The sequence below is a fragment of the Achroia grisella genome, unplaced genomic scaffold (assembly GCF_030625045.1).
Source record: "Achroia grisella isolate CSIRO2021 unplaced genomic scaffold, CSIRO_AGI_Agris_v1 utg1179, whole genome shotgun sequence".
Taxonomy (NCBI): domain Eukaryota; kingdom Metazoa; phylum Arthropoda; class Insecta; order Lepidoptera; family Pyralidae; genus Achroia; species Achroia grisella.
This window is the reverse complement of record NW_026712591.1, coordinates 574,616-596,197: the sequence shown is the minus strand read 5'-3', so window position 1 is coordinate 596,197 and position 21,582 is coordinate 574,616. Positions and strand designations below refer to the sequence as shown.

Sequence of the window (21,582 nt, the reverse complement as noted above, 5' to 3'; positions counted from 1 at the left end):
TATTAAATACTTAATTTGAAGAATGGAAAACAGTTTATTTTTACTTAATGTCACAGTAATAAAGTAAGGAATGCAATATATTTACCTTACGTATTAATTACGTTAATCAGTAAGTTGGTGTTTCAAGGTTAAGTTGTATAATTTAACAAGGAACTCTATTACACTCACAGCTAAACTAAAAGTTTAAAATAAACATAACTTACCTGACATGGTGCTTGAAATAGGTAAGCATCCCCAAATGCTGTACTAAGGCAGAATATGTAGTCACGTTTAGGGTGTTCTGGTATAGGTTGCATGATAGCACCATCAACAATGATAAGATGTTTAGGAGCTGCTTCTACCGAGCGTCCCTCCCTTGAATCGCACGGGTAGAATAGGAGCGTGGTGCCTTTCAAGCAAACCCAATATCCCTTCCAGCCCCTTTTCCGGGCCAGTTCAATTTGATGCTTCTTGCGTAGTAGCCATTTCTTCACGCTTAGGAAACTGTTACGAACGAAATACTTATTAAGAAAAAGTGGCTAGAATTGGCAACGAATAAAAAATATATTTAGGATTTAAAATGCGTCTCTATATCTCATATGCTACATTGCGTCATTTGTACGGATCGTTTGTATCACAATAATGTTACATTTTACTGTATATTAATTTAGCTTATTAAATCATAATATTAAGATATAGGATGTTATTGATTTAAAGTTTCATATTATATAAATATATTATACCTATGTAGTTCGGGCGGGGAGTCATTACTTGATAGTAAAATATTTTGTTTTTTTAATTAATAAATGAATAATTCATTATTCAAATATTTAGAAAACTTGAATTTGATTTTGAACATTAATTCATTTATTAATTAAAAAATTCAAAATCATCGTTACAAATAAAAACATTCTAGGATGTTAACATTTTTATTTACAGCGAATAAAAAATATACTTGTCGGATACAATTTAGAGGAAAAAATCATTTTTTGGTTTGGATATAGGTATTTACTTGTTCAAAGATACCAAAATATAGTGCAAACTTAAGAGCTTAAGCTATAATAATTTATATTACTTCATAGAATACTAAAAATAGAAAGAAATTTCCTGTTATTTAAAATGTCAGGCATAGTTAGAGTTGACATTTTAAAATTGTAGAAAGCAAAAAGTACTTTCAGGAACCCAGAATTTTATCTTTTATCGACTTTCAAGGCATGTACGGTTCCACATATCGTAAATGTATGGTTTAGTGTGTAGAGAGAGATCTCTAGAAAAAATAACTCCTAATAAAATGAATATCTTTAGTATATACTAAAGATATATATACTAAATATATTCTAACCATGGATAAAACATTATATAATATAAACCGAGAATCCTTAATTTATAATATTACATATTATTTAAAGATATAGTCGTGGATTTGTTTCTTAAAAGAATAGCATAATAATAAATTTGGCATAAAATAAGCATATTTAATAAATTTGGATATATATTGTTATTTTTTTTCTACATATGTGTTTGTTAGTTATAGATTATATATTAATATAACTTTAAAAAAGTCTCGCGTAGAATAATAGCATTTTTGTAATTAGTATGTTTGTAAACAAGTAACAATGTTTTGTATCTCGTAATGAAATGGAATCTAAAACACAAAACAAATTTTGGAAGTGAGATCGTAATTATACATACATTTGTATTTTACAATTGGACGATAACAGTTTATACATACATAGTCAAGGTACATAATCTATGACTAAAGGCTTTTATTAAATAATTACTGAAATTTGTAATTAAATTCATTGTAATACTGAAATTACAAATTAAGCTCTCTTTACATTTGTTTTTACTCAAGCATGGGCACTAAACAAATATATTAAGTCGTATGACATGAATAACATCCTTATTTGTGAATTTAGTGATATACCTACCACACAACAAACAGCTATATACCTATTCTGTTTGCTTCATGCGAAATGAAGCGGGAAAGTCATTTATCATACATGAGAATGACGGCGTATAAGAAGGGTGGGCTTATAAAATGACTTAAAAGACTCGGGAATTAGAAATGATTGAATAAAAGTTAAGTGCTAGCCTTACAATTCACCGCTTTGCTGATTTTAACTCAAAATGAATTTAGTATAGAAAATTAATTACCTGGAGGGAGCGGCGTACGTTCAAATTCATTAAGCATTTATGTAACTAAAAACTTTTAATACTGTTATTAATTTGTTGTGACCTAATTTTAATACTAAATGTATATATATATAACGTTCTTTGTTGTTCCATACACTTACAATTTATCTCAGACTGCTAAAAGACTGACGTTATAAGTTCAAATGTATTTATTTATTCTTAATATAATATCTATAGAGAAATTATTTCCGTTTCATTCCCAAGTAAATTTTCTGAATATTGCTACTTTCTTTTATGAAACAAAATATACTTGTCGCTTTCAATTTAACGTTGAAGTAATGAATTATATAATACATTTTTGGAAGGAATTTATATCATTTCTTCTTACCGGAGAAATTTATAATATTTTGTATGTTTAGAATACAACCGAACAAAGTCGCGGATACAAGTAGTTTGAAATAAATGTAAGAAAAATAGAACTGAACGAATAAAAGGATGTCGTATAAGTCTGACGAGTTTCTGTTAGAAAAAGCCTACGGCGTCCTTTATGTTCCTTGAGGCTACAATTTTTCTTCCATGAATCCCAAATGACCGGAGGGAAATCTTAGCCATGACCCATTCAAACTCGTTGTAAAAGCGAAGGGTGGATTTAAGTAGACAGGAGAAGGTGTTTCAGAAAAACATTTACAATAAAAAGGCGTATTTATTGTTTTACTTTATCTATGAAACTGAGCAAAAATAGTCAATAACACTATTATTATCAATACATAAAAATAATATTCTATTCGAAATTATAATGTCTAAGAAATCCTTAATGAAATAAAAAACAAATAACATTTCATAAACGGAAGAGTCATTAATAGTAGTAATTTCTTAATTGAAATAGTCATTTCTTCTACGAATCTAAAAATTAACGATTCAAATATTCAGTATAATAATATGTATGTTCGCATGAAGGCGAGGACTCAAAATATACGTAAATTGATTAAACTAATCAAAGATATTAATTATATATCATGTTCAGAATTACTTCATTATTGATTCCCATTAATATGGTTAATCATTTTATGAAAATTTTTATTTATATTTAGTTTTTTATTTGGAATGAAAGTCAAGAATCTGTGGATATAAAAAGGATTGTTATATAAAGCAGTATACAATATAATAAACTATTCACTTAATTACAAAATAATTAAAATTTATCAGAATATAATGTGTGTATATACACTATACAACATTGGTAACACTGTATAAATAAGACTAATAAAATATCAGTAATATTTTATTAAGATATTGCTAATCCCGCTTTGCAATCAAATTGAAGGGTCACAGTCATTCTCGTATTCCCTTTTGTTCCTTAGAGTTAAAACGAGAAAAATTAATATTTCGGAGCGGCGTAATTACACGGCGCAATCACAAATTCTCTGTATAAATAAAAATTAGTAGTCTCTGAGGAATTTCTTGAATAGATTTAACGTTAATAAAATAACTTAAATTCAATTTACAACATCAAAAATATCGAATGCTTTTTGTATTTTCAACTGAATCAACATCATATGAAATACACTTTAACATCAATGCAATGCAAACTTGGGTGGAAAAGACCGGAAAATAGATAGTAAGATAGCAGTTTTATAATAATACATAAGTATTTTTGTTTATTGTTTAGACCGATAGTACAAGCACTACTTATGATGTCGCTGTTTTATTTACCTAAATTATTATTATTATGAATATTACTATTCTAGTAGCTACTAGAATAGTAATATTGTTACCACCTAATAATACCCACATAATTGTTACCACCCAGCTGGGTGGTAACAATATATCATATATTGGTTGAATTGTTCTTTTCTTTGGTCTATGCGTATTTATTCCATTACACTCTAATATTATTCTGAGGATAAAACGTTGTGATACATTTTATTGTAACTCCAAACGAAATGTTCATTTTACTTAAGTGATTAGAATAATTAACTAATAATAACAAGAGAACTCAAATAGAAGACACGATTAATATTCGAGCAAATTTTCGCCCATTCGTTCCATCCTAAATAAACACTGAACAGTACATATTATTTTCTCATGGGAGATTAGTGCCATAATTTACATGTTTGGAAAACGTATTAGAGAACTCAATGCATACCTGACACTATTTAGTCTGTGTTAATTAATTAATTATTTTATAACTAATTCACAAATACTATCACATTGAAGAGGACACTGACTCCAGAAACACAGGTATTTATTTCATACCTACCTCAGAAGTGTGGAAATTCGTATGTAGATGTATAAAATATCTAAGTAATAAAGAATTGTTAAGTAGTTTATTATTTATTACCGTTAATTCTAAACTTTGCTTTGATATCAACATGTAATTACTACCTAAAGGTTATTATATATTACGAGTTACAATATGACCCGTTAAGTCAATTGTACTGCTAATTTCTTAAGGAAATGTATATCACTTTACGAGAAGGAAGCTAAAAAGTTATATATAAATGAAATTATAAAGTATTCATTATGGCACTGCGTATTTGATAAGATCTGTCACGCTAAGTTTGAAATATTAGATAACCAATATAATTAAACCCACTGTCATTGGGAAGTAAGAAAATAGATGCAATTTCATTTTATTTCGTCGGAATGGCAGCGGAGAATATTTTATAGGATTAATTGTGTCCTGTAGTTCGGGGGATTTAAAGCTAATGTTTTTCTTTATTTATCAATCTTGCTTCTCTTGAAAATAATTGTGGTAATTTAATATTGGAATTATTACATTTCGTACTACGTCGGATTGATTCCTGATGTAATTCGTAAATGGCTGTGTTTTTAACTTTTCAGGTGTGAAAATACCTTGTTAACTTGTTCGATCTTATTGAATACTTTATGCTACCATTATAAATACTTATAAAATTGTATTTGGTAAAAAGAAAGGTACTGACCCAGCTTTTCTGACTGCCCCAGTGCAGTTGAATGATGCCGCTGCAGCGCCGGTCTGTTTGCCCTTGTATGGAGAGTTCATCGCGCTCTCACCAGGATCCTCTTCGTCGGACACCGCAGTGGTCAGCGACATGCGATCATCATCCGATATCTATTGGCAAATTTATAAACTTTAGTAATTGGAAATAAAGTTCTTATACACTAGAGATCCATAGCATATCATGCTTTATGAATACATTATTATTTGTACTTTCATTATAACATAAAATAGTGATTTATTTAGCGATTTCATTACTAATATGAGCTTATATTTCTTGGATCAATTTTAGATAATTAATTGAACATATCTACTTTGAACATTTACCTACGCTAATGTTATATTTTTGTAAAAAGGTTGAAGTCAATTCCGAAGATTTTTATTGAAATAAAGAAAAATAAACTATTATCTTTTATTTTGGCTATTATAGATTACTAAATAATACCTATTTTACTCTGTTTACTTATCAGTAAAAAAATATTGTACATGAGCAAATTTCTTATTCAAAACGAGAGCCTAGAAATGTATTTAACTTTAAATGTGTTTTTGTATCATGTTGAGTTGATGGTCACGGGTTGCATTCTTCGCCCAATGCAAACATTTGTATCCGTGATTGTTTATATTGGTCAGGGTGTATTTCTATGTGTATTATATATAAAACCTTGTACTGAAGTACTTCTATCAGTTGTCTAGTACCCATAACACAAGCTCTGTTTAGCTTGAGACTAGATAGCGCTGTGTGAATTGTCCAGGGTTATCAATTATTATTAGATACTGCACGAAGGCGAAACTGGGGCAACTGGTACGACGACTAGTTGGAAAGTTAATAAATAAATTAGCACATACTTTCACAAGAAGTAATAATAGAATGCGCTGTTGCAGAACTGCAGCAAAAACAACATCAATTGCAAGAAAGTTTCCTGAAAGATAACAAGTTAAATTAAGTCATTTAACTTGGAAGTTTTCATGAAACTGCTCACTAATTAAGCAATTTATCTTTGTTATTAAAATTAGCAACAATAAGAACAGTATTGGATATACAGTAGTATATTTTCATAAAAAACATCTCTCACGGCGAAATAATTAGATCAAGACAGAAGTAAATTTTAAACCTTCCTGTATTATATGCACTAAAATAAAGCCTCGTATTTTTACAATGAGGTCGTAATTCTTGTGGAATTTATTAAAAATATTGTTATTTACCGTAATCACATAAATAATAATTACCATATTTTAAATTATTATGAATGTGATTACGGTAGCAGAGCAGAGTAAACTGAATATATTTACTGAATTGGACGGAAGGTCTATAATTTTAATAATCCTTATTTCATGTTGTAATTTGATTTTTAAGGAAATCTAAATATAGACGTTTATTCATATTTTATTTTCATAATTATGTCTATTCTCATAATACAAGATTTAAGAGAAATAATGTTTAATCTAACAAGTGCTTTTAATTTTTTTTTTATATGACCAGTTAAATGACAAAGTAATAATGTGATATGTAGGTAAATAAATCTTGCTGTATATAAATACGATTATGAAGTTTGGAAAAATGTATAATAACATTAATACATATGTTTCAAATTATGTACTTCTGTCTAATATATTTTGTTATAAAATAAGCACGATAAAAGGGTAACCAATAATCCACAGGAACTAGGCTGCTTCATCTTAAGTAAAAATAATCAAAGGTATGCACCTAACTTATGAATACTTAAATTTCTAAATAAAAATATACTATAAAATAAAAAGTAATATGTCTATGTCTCTTGCGCTTTTGATCAAGACACAATGTAACAAGGAAAGAGTTGCTTTGAGGCGCATGCGGACCACGGTAGCGCGCACTTGGCTTGATGGCCCTTGACGCCGTTGCTGCGCCCTCGCTTCCGCCTTTCACAAGTGTAAAATGAAAAACATAGGTATCCGTCGTCTTTATTATTGAAATACATATATAATGTTTAAAAAGTGAACAGCATTTTCGTTATAGACGTTACTCAGTACGAGACATAAATCTTTCCATTAAATTTGAATGAAGGATTTTTTTATGTAGCTGGAATGGTAAACAAGCTGATGGTCCACCCAGTGACAAATATCCACTATAGTCTATTAAAAAGTACCATTATATGGTATTTGGAAACTACTAACTTCTCTTGAGCGAGTACATCATAGTAGCTTTTCAAGATATATTAAGGTATCTTAAGGGTCGGTAACGCGTTATTTCTGGCATAACATCCTGGTGTTTCAAGCGGCTATAGGTTACGGTAACCATTTTCAACTGGATAGGCCGTATACTTGTTTGCCACCATCGTAGAATAAAAATAACTTCATATGCATTCATGCAGAAACTTGAGAGTCTTATTGCACCTTTCAACCGAAAATCATCTTATAAAATAAGCTGCTTGACGGTTTTGTTTTGGAAATAGTTGAGACAGAGGTAGAAGATGAATTTATACAAACTGTACCTTTTACTTATGTATAGTTTTCAAACAATAATGGTTAGCTGGAAGTTTTTATAAGTACGTTTTTATAACCTTAATATTATTTTTTTATCAATAATTTTCTTTCCACTTCTATTGTATATTATATAATACAACCCCTTAATTTGTTTGCACTACATACCTACATTATAAAATACTGTCACTTATCCACTTATATTACTCAATATTATAATGCCGTCCACTACATTTATACACAGATTAAAGTTTCAAAGCAGCGAATTGCTAACTGTTGCATTAAATGAAATTTCATTTAATAATAATCGTATTTAGCACCTCAGAACTTGCTTCAGTAAAGCACAGTTACAAATATAATACTAAGACATAAGTACTTCGCTTAGTTAACGGGCAATCATAGTTGCTGAAACAAACTTTTGCTTTGGGATCATTTAACGCCACCGTAGCTAATGTATCCGTCCGTACAGATATGAAAACTGTTAGTCATGGAACACTTTATTTCTGCAAATCATCATAGCCAGAAAGGTTGGGTGAGACCTTTGTACAGTAAAAAAGCATTAAGCTGAAATTTTGTAAACGGAAACTTGTCGTTTATCATTGTAACGTTTTGGATTACTGTAGAAAGGTCAGAAAGAAACCATTAGATTAAAATGTCATGGTTATATTCATTATTATTGCCAATACTCACCCGTATGTACCATGAATTAATACTTCTGAGTTTGTATTTTCATTTGAAGCATTTATTTGGAAAATATTAGTCATTTATGCACATGGGACTATGGCACTATTTTTTAATGGTTCTCATTACGTACTTAACATCAAATTTTAATATAGGTTGTAGTAGGTACGAGACTTTCCTCGACGAAAATATATTTCATAGTTTTGTATGAGATACAATTTATATTTTGGTTTATAATGTTAGCAAGGATAATAGTAGTACTGATATAGTATTATAAAATAGTACTAGATAGATAATTATATTTTTACGTAATCACATTAGCAACGAAGCTGTCGGACTAACTGATAGTAAGTATACATAATATTGTTGTATATTTTCACACTACTTAAAATTTCTAACTGTAGGATGCAATTAAAGGAAGAAATAAAAACTACTATTACTTCTCCAAGTCAATATCAATCCGACACGTTTCACCTTAAGGTTTATTCTACAACCACAAATGAAAATTTAATTGGAAACTGTAATCCCTGAATTAAATAGGTAAATCAGTTGGAATCATAGGAATGCACGGAACGTACGCAATTTATCCAGGTACAGATCCTTTGAGGACGAAGGTCTCGATAAAGTTTAAGGAAATTTAATTACTATAATTTGAAGCAAAAAGAATTCAGTCATGTATTTTTATGAGTTAAGTTAGAAATTACCTAGAACAGAGTTGTGGTCTACATTTCATAAGGTCATTTTATTTAATGAAGTGGTCGTATTATATTTGATTTTTCCTATTTTAAAAACGTAACAGTATTTGTTATTTATAATATTTTATTATATATAACAAATACTGTTACGTTTTTAAAATCAGAAGTACCAAAGTCTGTATCTCTATGACTTTACACAAAGTATAAATAATTTGAAAACAAATCAATACTTTAGAATATTGTGCATATTGCGTAAAATTAAATCAATAAAGACATGAAAATTTCAACACGTCATTATGAAATTTTATTTAAAATATCTCCAATAAGAATTACTGCAATGAAAGTATATCATATATCATTCATTCATTATTTAGCTATATTTGTTTACACTAATTAAAAGTACAAATAAACAATAATAATAACAAAAAAATGCAAAGATACCGAATAGAGAAAAGAAAATAAAAGCCCTCATTAGCAAAAGAGGAAATTGCAGTTTCCTTTGGAGAAGAAACTAAAATAAGGCCAAAATGTACATATGTGTTGCTACCTTGAAGTCGACTCTTTATTTAGTAGCTTTTATTGTAAAGGTTATTTATTGCTACTTATGAATAAATATTACTGAGATAGATATTTCAGAAATTAAAAATATTGAAACGGTTTGTGTCAATTCATTGATCCGTAGCATAATAGACGTAAGCTGTTTGTTTATTTCGATATAATGTAAAATAATTATATCTAAAATACTTATTGAAAACAGGTATTTACACCTTCAGAAGCAAATATTTACCGACCGTGTAGTTATTTCATTAGGTATTCATTGAAACAAATCAGTCTACACTCTATGGCGTGGCATTATTGTTTATAATGTCTAGTCACCTTTATTCTTTCATTATTAGTCTGGCTGATTGTTACCATAATATTAAACTTTTGTTACATATATTTTTCAGAATTGAACACGATTTCATTCATCAAATTTGAGTTGTATATATGTACTTGTATGTAGTTGTTAGACTAGTAAGTTTAACGGAAATTTAAAATATAGTATAAAATTCAAATGCAAACAAGTTGAATAAAAGTTTGTTAAACAAATTTTATTTCATATAACTACTAACATTCAAAATCTTACCTTCCTGAGGAAAGCCTCATTGCATGTTTGTGCAGTCCCTTTCCAATGATAATGTCGATATCTCACATTGCCGAGTAGTTTCGTACCATGTAACATCGATACTTCGTACACTATCCGTCGTATGTTTAGAACATCCGTTCGTTTTTTGTATTTATTCAGTTTACGCCGACGCACTATACGCTCATCAGGCTCCGAGTATTCACCTGTGCTCGTCAAGCCTTCTTCTGCAGCCCAAGCACTTAATACACTTTCTATAAAGCTGAACAGTTGCTGAACATTTGGTTCTAATTTGCTAGGTATGTAAAGATAAGGCGAAACGGTTTTCTTCGGCACAATTGATTTTTCAGGTTCATCGGGTTCGTCTTCCGGCGGTGGTGCAATATCGTGATAAGGACAACTATGAATTCTATGGTGATGATGATGGTGATGATGATGATGTTTTGTCTTTCGCTTGGGTTCTTTAGCTACTGAACTGCCGCCTCCATCTCCTTTATCACCTGTTTCCCCACCACTTGAATGTGAATCGCCACTACGCTCCCTGCGCGGCTTCGGGTGACCGTTCGACGTCAACGCCACTAGAGCCCCAGCAGCGAGACAACAATGATGTGCAACGCAACAGAATCTCGGATCTCCCTTTTGAAGTCCCGTATGAGCTTTATGGCAAAACGACACATCGGGAATTCTCGCTCCCAACGCCGCCAAGTGCGCACGGTCGGCGCAAACCTGCATCAATAGGTTTTCGCCGAAATGTACAGTCTTATGCCTTCGGCGCCGCAGGTGCATAACAGTACCACTACCGGCGAGCGAAGGAGGTGCGGAAGCAGAGGCAGGCTTGGTGCGGTGGTCGGGCGCGCGCGCACATCGGGGCGGCGGCGCGCGGTGCGTCTCCACCATCATTGGCGAGGAGCGGCGTCAGCGGCCGGCGCTCGAGCGTCACCTCATCACGTGCCTACTCCACTTCCCGGTCTTCCGCTCCTGCCTCGACTTTTCTTTTGTCAACGTTATTATGTCACATGTGACATATTGTATATATTAGCGGTAAAGTCATTTTCATGAACACTATATGATAACCGTACAGTTAAAACTTTTTTTTAATAAGAATGAGTATAAAATTTATAAAAAATGAACACTGGGAGAAGATTAATCAACAAAAATCACACTTTTCATTGTCTTATACATTTAGTAATATGTTTATTTAGGTATATAATAGCTTTAAATAAATTAAATGCAAAGTGTTATTAAGACAATTTTATATAATAGAAGTATAAACATGTGTAAAAATACATGTGTTTATCCCAATAATTTTCTATGTAATCTTATGTCGAAGGAATATTATTTTTAAATGCCACTCAGTTGGCGAATATGTAATTTTTAATCTCCTTGGCTACATCAAACTATAGTCCTAAGTAATTTGATATTTTTTCTATCTACCAGATAATACTTAATAGTAATCCAGATATACTGAATTTCAGAGAATGTATTTGAAATATATAAATGGTACTTGAATGAATGTAAATTACTAAATATACATCTCGCTAAGTCTTCCTCATCCTTTCATTTCAGATTATTCTAGATATGACATAATTTTGTTTTGCTAACATAATATTTCTAATATAGCCTAAGATTGCAATGAATAGTGAAGCCCAAAAAGTCCTGAGGAAAAAACTTTCTGTCTCGAAAGCCATGATAAAATTAATCAGAGCATACAAGTTATAACAGTGAGTAGTAAGTATTATGTCTGAAAGAAATATAGTTATAATGTAATATACAACGTATCTATTATGTTGGATTACATTCAACACGATAAAAGTTACATTCCATAATATATGATCTTCGATTGATGGATTACATAATTCACAGAAGAAAACCTCCACCTAATGTCATACTCGTACACAGCATAATAAAATAAAATACTACCCAAAATACTGTCTGTTAAAAATTCACGATACTAAGATCTAGTAAACACATTCAATTTGTAAACATAACAAAAAACACAGTTTTTACTAGCACGGGAGGTAGTTTTATTACTTTGGTACTGTTAAAAAATTGATAATACCGTCAATAATTGTTTCTTATGAAATGTTGTTTCATTTGTATTTTTTTAATAAATACATTCTATTATATAATTAGGATATTTTCCACGATATTATTATTTAAGAGCCAGTCGACCCGTGAACAAGACGTTATTAACAGCCTCAAAATATCGCAAGCTCATAAATACTATGTTCATGGCAAACAACCCAACAACAATACCAAAAAATCGTAAATAAAAATAATAAGTAATCAATTTAATATCAGCTTATTAGAACTGTATATAAAAATCAATAGATTTTCCCTAGAATGACTACATCTGCAAAATATGGCCCGTAAACATAGAACCCGTAGTAAACGAAGGAAAAATGAAGGAAAACACGCCAATAGGCACTTGTATTGGGAATCTGATGTAAACGGTCTGCATTTGAAGTGGCTCGTTCTCTACGGAGACTTTAACAAGCTGTCAGGCGGTATAAATAATTGTCAAGACTGTAGGTAGCTATTTCTGCTCATTGAAAATTACTGCCAAGTTTTCTATATACGTAGATATATTTCAATAAAGAAGGCACAGATATAATCAATGATTTGTTTTTTAATATGTTTCAACTATTATAATATATTAGATTCTTTTCAAAAATAATTTGTAGTGTAATTGTATGGTTACAATAATTATAAACTTACGACAAAATATTGTAGGTAACTACAATTCATTGATATTCACCTATTTATTAACTAATTCCTTCAATATTTATTACTTACCTATATAATTTATTTTATTAATCAGTCTACCTTTATACTTAACTCATTCATTCATTACTTTAGTATTCAGCTTTATGTATTACATTCGACATTCAGCAATCGTACATTCAATGTAGCACCAATCCACATATTGACTTCATATCATATATATAGGTGGTAAATAATATTATATGTAGGTAGTATCTGAAATATCGAGTGAGGTAAATTCATTATTCAATAATTCGAGTTACATCTCGTCATCCATTACTGATCTTTAGGTCCAAGGTTATTCATTATTTGTCATTAACATTAGTTATAAGTTTTTATAAAACTATAGAATACTATAATATAAGTATGTACATATTATATTATACCGTATTATATAATAGTACAATGAAAAACTATGACAGATGATGTAAAGTATGATGTATCTTTTTGAAGTATCGTCGCGTTTTAATTACGCTAATAGCGTGCGCGAACTTTCTCAAGTGAAGTAGGGCGAGAAACGCCGCACCAAAGCGACATTGCATTCAGTTCGTCAACTACACAAAGTGCTCTTAACATACCAGTTAATACTACACTACATACTAATAAATAGATATTAATATAGCAAAATCTACTTGGATGTTGAAACACTAAACAAATAAATATAACAATATCATGGTCATATTATATCTTCCTGCATCATCCATAGTAAGCCGTAACTCATTATAGTAATTAAAATATTCTACAGTCATTAGAATTTAAAGTCTATACTAGATAGAAAAATAAAAATAAACTATTTATTATAGGTATTCAACAAAGAGCGAAAAATTGAACATGTAGTTAAATAAGTAAATTATAATTATAATATTATATTACATTATTGATTGTCCAACTACTTGCCATCTATTTCTTAACTAAATATAAAGTACTGAAAAATAACTTGTATTGTTTCATAAAAACACAGTGTATGGAAAATAATTGAATAATAAGTATCTAAATTACCATATAATGTATATAGCATTTAAATTACCTTTCTATTCACAAAAAAATAACTGTAAGCCAAAATTACGGGTAAACTGTAGAGTAACGGGTAGGTGTTAAATTATCGGCATCTTCATCTACTCTTAAATTTAGTAAAATATCATTATTTTGTTGAGACCGCATCAAACTTCAAAAGATATAAAAAAATATTTTACAGTAAAGTCTAGTTAGAGGCAACAAAAACTATTTTCGCTTCGATATGGTGATTTATTCTGTGCCATTGCCAAGTTGCAATATTTTTTAATTGGACTTGATATAAGAAAAGTTTTCTAAGATTTCAGATTGTATATATATTATGAAAAATCTCGCTATCATAATAAACTTAGACCTAGATATTGTTTTTTTTTCTAAAAATAAAGATACCAGTCTATTATTACCCACTATTATTATATTACTGATCAAGGGAGTTTTGCTTTAAGTATAAATATTTGACTTTTGGGGATGTATGTAGATGGATGTATTTTTTTCAATTTGAGTATTAGGAACTCCAACATATTCAACAAAACAGAGGTACAAATATGAACAAAGCAGAAAAATGTATGTAAGAATACGTCTGGCTCTATTTACTTTGTTATGTATCTAGCCTGAAGTTAAATTATGATTTGCAAAATGTTTTGACAGTCTATTTTTATTTACTCGAACACAACTGAAACAACACTAATCATTTGAAGACTATGAAAAATTTAAAACTTTATATAATATATATACAGGTTAAATATTAATTAATAATTTGGATATTAATTCTCAATTACCGATAAATAAAATATATGATTCGAATTAAATTTATATCGTAGGCTTAATGTAATCTGCTCATACAGGTGCCAGCTTAATTGGGTTTCTATATGTCAGCGTAGATAATTCTTTATATATTCTTCTCCATACTTCTCTGCCTATCCTTTAGAGAATATCAGAAATATAAATATAAATATTTTCGAGATAGTATTTTAATGATCGTTATATTCGTTGCAATAATTTACATCTTAACTTCACAGATCTAGTGTCATGTGTGAACCCTTCACTATTTACTTCGTCAACTTCAGAATGCCCTTATTAAGTTCTGTACCACATTTGTATATATTGTATATATATGTACAAAAGGAAAATTATATGCTGTTAGCATAATATTACCAGTCAACCATTGAGACACGAATTCGGTAATTTAGTAATATAATAACTTTAGTTTTCAAAATCCGATTAGATTTTGAAAACTAAAGTTATTTATTATATTACTAAATTACCGCATCTATTATTTTTTTCTTTGAATGTTGAGCCGAAACGTTTTGGTTTGCTATATAACCTAATAAAATGAAAAGATATTAGACTTTACTAACTGAAACTAAACAATGTCGAAGATTGGAATAAAAATAGGTGTACTTTTATCATAGTAGCATATTGTAGCATCTACAATAGTATTCAATAAAGATAAGAAGATTACTTTTAAAGAGTTTTATATATATTGCATTTTATGGTTTCCTCGCTACAGTTTAATATGAAATTGTTGGTCTATTTACTTGTACTGTATAACTACAACTGAAACACTGTCTCAATATGTTAAAATTGGCTAATGAAAAATTTAATTTGGTAATACTATTGGCGAAGATTATTAATTGACATAGGATAATTTTATATGACAAGTAACATGTAAAATTACACCGTTAATCTTCCTAAATAAACAAAAAAAAAATTGTTTTTGTAATATAGTTTTACAACTTTTATTGTGACCATGACATCGAATAATATTGAAAAATAAATGCCGATTAAGCAATGAACTATGAATGATGGAAATGTAGACAATTAATATGAGTATGTTTTTGATATAAATGCATAATAAATGAAACAATCTAGAATAATTTTGTTTCTTTACGAAACCTAATTAAATATAAATTTGTGTTATTTAAATCTATGAGCTTCATAATCGTATGCCATGAAATTGAAATACTAAATTTTTCTTTTACTTGAAACAGAATCACTCTGTACCCTATTTTCAGCCATTTTTGTTGCTGATTAAAATTTATTGATATTTTCATATTATAATATACCTACACATCAGAACATAGATAGGTAATAGAAAAACCGAAATATTCTACACCGTATTTGTGGACTAAGAGATACGAGCGAATATAAAATTTTCGTACTGGATACTATTAAACATTTATTATACAGAGAAAACAATCATTGCGTACAGAGAATTAAATCGTATATTGGATCGGCTAAGCAATTATGGATTCGGAATGAGTCACCGCTACTGCGTGGACGTTATCAACCAACGTCCTGCATTGCGCCAAAATCCCATTTGTTTGGTTCTATTTGTTCTTTTAATTGGAACAACATCGTCGAGCGCCCCGCCGTTATAACTTAACCTACATTGTTTACCGTCAATCGACTGCAATTAAAGCTTACATTAGATAAAACCTTGGGCTTAATTACGAACAACAATATATATTTTTACAATTAAAAGTAAAGGATTTGTCTTAATAACACTCAAGAAATCGATAATTTAATTGTATATAATATAAAGTATTGAAACAATAGCAAAAAAAAATTGAATTGAAAAATCTTTAACTACACATTTTTAAACGAAACGATAAACCTGTTCTGACGTAGTATCGCCGCGAGGATAGGCGTACACATCACTTCTACACATAATAAAATAATAGGTTTAATTAAACGCGATGACTACATATTAATATTTTCATTTATCGATATAAGTGCAACCACGTTACTAGTCCAATTGTTTAACTTGTTAAATAAATAAGTTTTTTGAGTTACATAACCCAGCACTTGGCACACACTGAACCGCTCCAACGCCCTGGCGGCCCTCGCTGCGACTGGAGCCAGCCAGCACGCGTCGACGGAGGGTGGTTGCGATCGTCGAACTTCGTTACGATTCGGAGTGAAACGATCGTACCACCTCGGGCGCTATCGGAGCACGCGCGCCTGCGGGCGGGCGGCGCCCGTGTGCCCCGCTCTTCCGCTCTACCCGCCTACTACTATATCAACCTAGTCTTTAATTTATCGCGTCCAAATTAACGCACGATCCATTCGGATATTTATTTTTACATGCATCGGAATCAACATTCCGTTAAGTTGATTATTTCCATGATTTATTACTGATTAAGTAGTAATCTGATTCGATATTACTTATTTATTGTACTATACATATTTATTTATTTATTGAAATACAATACTGATAACTAATATTCTTTAAATTCTTTAACTGTAAATATAAGAGGCTTAGAAATAAGTCTTTGTTTAAAAATGGAGCCAAAAGAAAGTCTATAAAATCTAATTTAAGTCAAATTATATTGGTTGTAACAAGTTCTGACAACGCTATTGCAAACTTTTGGGATTACGTCATCAATCTTTGCTCCATATAAAAAGTCGGCGGATATCTGTGATGAATAAATAAAATAAGTCGAACTAAGGCGGACTAACGCAGCGGAATTTCAGCCTAATTAGAGATTTCCCTTAACCACACGGAAAACATTTTTCGCATTTTAATGGCAACAGCAAAAACTGTGTGTGATTATATATATATTGTTATACATACATAATTTATTGTCACCGAGATTAATATAACTGCTTCTTGTGGTTATAATAAGTCTACGTAGGAACAGTTTATTATAACACCTGTTATATCACATCACCTAATTCCAGTTTCGGCTTTGGAAAATCTTATATAATTTTACTAGACGTCAATCATTTTGTAAGCGTCGGTTTTGATGATAAGGAATAAGTAAGCACCAACTTGGCATACCAAATTTAATTTGTAAGTGGATAATAGATAGTGGATTGTGCTATGAAGCGGGAAATAGTTCTAGCATGGGGATGACATGCCAGACGGGAATGCGGTTGTCGCATGTCTCCGGATGTCTGACGCTTTCCACATTCGCAACTAAGAATTAATAGGTCTTTAAAATTAAAGGAGAAGAGTTAAAATATTTAGAATATTATTTTAAAACTTTATCTTTTAATGACAAAAAAATGGCAATTGAATCATTCACAGTTCGGTTTCTTTATGATTTCTACAGAAATATTAAATCAACAGAGAATTTATAATATTTTTCAGACATATATATGTATATAAATTAGGATTATTGTAAGGCCTAAAAAGTGTCGTGAATTTCATTGAGACTGAGACTGACATTGAGAGTAGAAATGTAGAATTCATGTAGTCAGTAGAAATAAAAGTCGCAACTAAATTTTAAGAAGTTTTAAACATTACGTCGTACTTCCTGCCTTTCGATACTAAATAGATCCACCTATAACATCGCTCGCTTTAATCTTAAATAATGAGATGCAGAACAAGTTGATTTCATACTTACATTATCGTTAAACCATTTAGAAATAGAATCTTGAATGGCATAAATAGGAAACCTTGTTACGTATTCAGCACTGCTTGTCGAAGTCTGTAGACAAGTTTATGAGACGTTGAGCGCAATGATCCTTTTGATGTTTTATGGTCGCATTTGAACTTGAATGTTTACATGCTCCGGCGAGTACGCTAAGACATGGTAATGCCGACAAACATAAGACATGAAGTGACAGACCAATGTCATCGCAAATGTAAGTAGCGTAAAGACCGATGCATGTTTCTTTTTAAGTATACTAACATAATAGTGAAAGTGTGTGTCTGTGTGTTTATTAACATTTCACGATTAAATAGCTGAACGGATCTTAATAAAATTTAAGGAAAAGTGAGGACGGAGATGTTATCTTTCTCAAGTAAAGCAGACATTGCCGCGGTTATGTATTATTATAATTCTAAACAATCTCGAATGAAATGAGTTAAAGTAGAGTTTCTTGTTAGTTCTTCGATTCAAATTATACTTTGATCGACTTAACCTATAGTAACTATGTACAATAGACCTAACTTATTTTTTATAATATAGGTTTTTTACACTATTTCATGCATTAAAAACTCGGATGAAGCACTTTAGAAATGAATCGTATGTATCTATTTTCAATCAATTAAAGTAATAGGCTATATGACCGACTAAATTAGTACACACATATCACTCAAAGGTCTTATCACATGGCATAAAATCAATCACTAATGGTTTACACACTATACGTATCGAACCTTTGGATATATATACATATATAGTCTTTCTCTATATTTATCTCCATTCATACCATCCACAGCGTTATTAAGAAATATGCATATAGAGATAACAAGCATTTTATTCCTTATCATCAACCAGAATGTCAAACCCAACTTTAAATTTTCTCTCTTTAAATGGTCTTGTACATACTCATCTATTGCAATAAGCGTACTACCGAGGTTCTTCTAAAAGAGCGTTATGAAATGGGTTACTAGAAGGAGAATTCCTAGTTATTTGTTAGGTGTCTCATCTAATCCTGCCGCCAAGTAACTTGGCGGCTGGCGACATCATGGGTATCACTATTTACTCTATAGTCTTCATTGTGCTCTTTGGCAATGGTTATCATTACTTCATTTACATTTTCACTCATTATACAGTTTGGTTTCCGATCCAATTTCAGTAATGATTGTTACTGATAATATATCTTTTATTATAACGTTAAAGTAATTCAGTTATATTCTAATAAATAGATATTTTAGAGAGTCTCCTCTGGACTGAACTCATTATTTAGGAGTACCTCGTTATTTCCATTCTAAATTTGTAACAGTTAAATTAGAGGACGGTCCGGCAAAATAATAGGTACTTGAGTGTATTCGTTATGACAAACGAAATAATAATATGATTTCACAAAATTGCCCGTAGCCTTAGGAATAAGAATATTGCCTATCATAATTTAAGCTAAAAAATTATAAAAGAAGATCTCAGTTAATAATCTATCAATCTACAAAAAGTGACGGTTTTGGGTGTGATTTTATCTGAGTCTTTAATTTTCGCAGTCATTTTTACTTTCCTCCAGTGCAAACACACGTGCACAAGCTTTAGAAATAAAAAATTCAATACATATGTTTTTGGAGATTACCTTATGAAAAAGTTATAATAAAGTAACGTTTCATCTGTTCATGATATGGTAACTTGTAAGTATCACAAACATTCAAGCTTCTTAACTATAATGGTTTGTCGTTTAATGTAATTTATTATTCATGAGAAACAACCTACTTAAATTTTCACAAAGTAACGAGACCATCCTGAAAGTACATAGATAGACCCTTTTCACTAAATGTAACAATTAGATACCGTAATTATTGTATAATCGGTGAAAATTTAATGCAAAGAGAAATTATATACCTCATGTTAAATGCGAAAGCGTCTGTCTATTTGTTACCTATTCTCCATTGCCGAACGAATCTTAATGAAAGATGTAAAGATAATTTGTACTGCGAGGACATACTCGTACCTACATAGATTGCCTCTTCTATCTCAAACGAAGTCGCAGGTAATAGGTTACTACCTATTACCTAATAAGCTACTTAAAGCTACTGCTTACTTACTTTAAACCATCTTTACAAAGAGGAAATCTCTTTTCACGTTTGAAGCTGGTATTAAATTTATAAAATTTCATGTCTATAATTACGTAGGTATGTAGTTTAAAGCTACTTATGCATGTCGACAAGGTATAAAAGTTTAGAGTAAGTAAGTAAATGAATCATAAATTCTTATTATTACTCATCTAAGTGAACATAATTATCAATTTAATTACGGTCTTCATTTTCCATTTTCTCGCACAAAATTTAGATCAAAGGCACAACCGCGCTCACATCAGCAAACGTTATTATATACCTTAACTTCTAAAGGGTTATTAGTTGTATTACATTATAATTTATGAACAATGGAGGTTACAAAAGAATGATAAAATAAATACTAGGTACATAATGAATTTCAATCTAAAAGATTAATGCTTGTAGGTACAGTATTGAATTTAATTATGTCGTTGCTTCGATACGTTGAAGATAATTGACCGAGCAAACGAACCGTACGCAATCTATGTTACAAGAGAATATTGTAACGTCGGTGGGGCGCAGGCGTGAAAATTCTACAAATTCCCCTCTTGCCCCTTTCCTCCCTACTGTACATCGTCATTGCACCGATCACATAGAGCGCTCTGTGTGGCTTTAACATAAGTATCGAAATCCATTACTGCTCCTCTGAGCGGGATAGCCTTATGCATTTACGTAGCAGCAGCGCTGCTACTCTGTCATTAGAGTAAGAAAGTTTGAGGGACTGCGGAGGCTGTGATATGTTATCGACGCAACAGAAATAATTATGCGGGCACTGTATAAATTAATTTGTATAGGCTTCAATTATGCTGGTGAATCTGATAATACTAGACAAAACTTATAGGTTTAGATAATATTATTATCAAGATTATCTTATGTTTTAGAAGATTTTTCCTCATAGGTATTTAAGTAAAGGTTCTGTCTGAGTCCTGCATTCGTTGAATTCCTGTATTCCATTTATTTTACGCAACGCCAGTTTACTTAACGATTCACCTGCACTATATCTTTCAGCTCTGTAGGGTTAGTGTAGCACAATTTGTACACAGTATTTAATTGCTACTACACAATTGATATGGGCAACTATTTAAATTTAAGCATCAGCGACACCTAATTTTTTTTTTTGTTTGCTTTACATATTCGAAGTATAAAATTTATAATGAAGTATAAATATATAATGATAATATAATGTATATTGATAAAATTTTTATTTTAAGGTACATATTTTATATTCAAATTAATATGCTAACAGGAATGTTCTTAATATTATAAGTAAAGTTTATTTGTCGGAAAA

The 21,582-nt window shown here is 30.5% G+C and overlaps 1 protein-coding gene across 1 annotated transcript in view; it reads right to left on the bottom strand.

Moving 5' to 3' along the window:
- LOC131852237 (protein still life, isoform SIF type 1) overlaps nucleotides 1–21,582 on the bottom strand; it is an 87,652-nt gene that overhangs the window by 30,693 nt on the left and 35,377 nt on the right. Inside the window, exons 21-22 of the mRNA XM_059202887.1 lie at nucleotides 5,061–5,209; nucleotides 204–483 (exon numbers count right to left, since the gene is read on the bottom strand). Of these exons, the coding sequence (XP_059058870.1) occupies nucleotides 204–483; nucleotides 5,061–5,209 (429 nt within the window). The remainder of the gene's footprint in view (nucleotides 1–203; nucleotides 484–5,060; nucleotides 5,210–21,582) is intronic.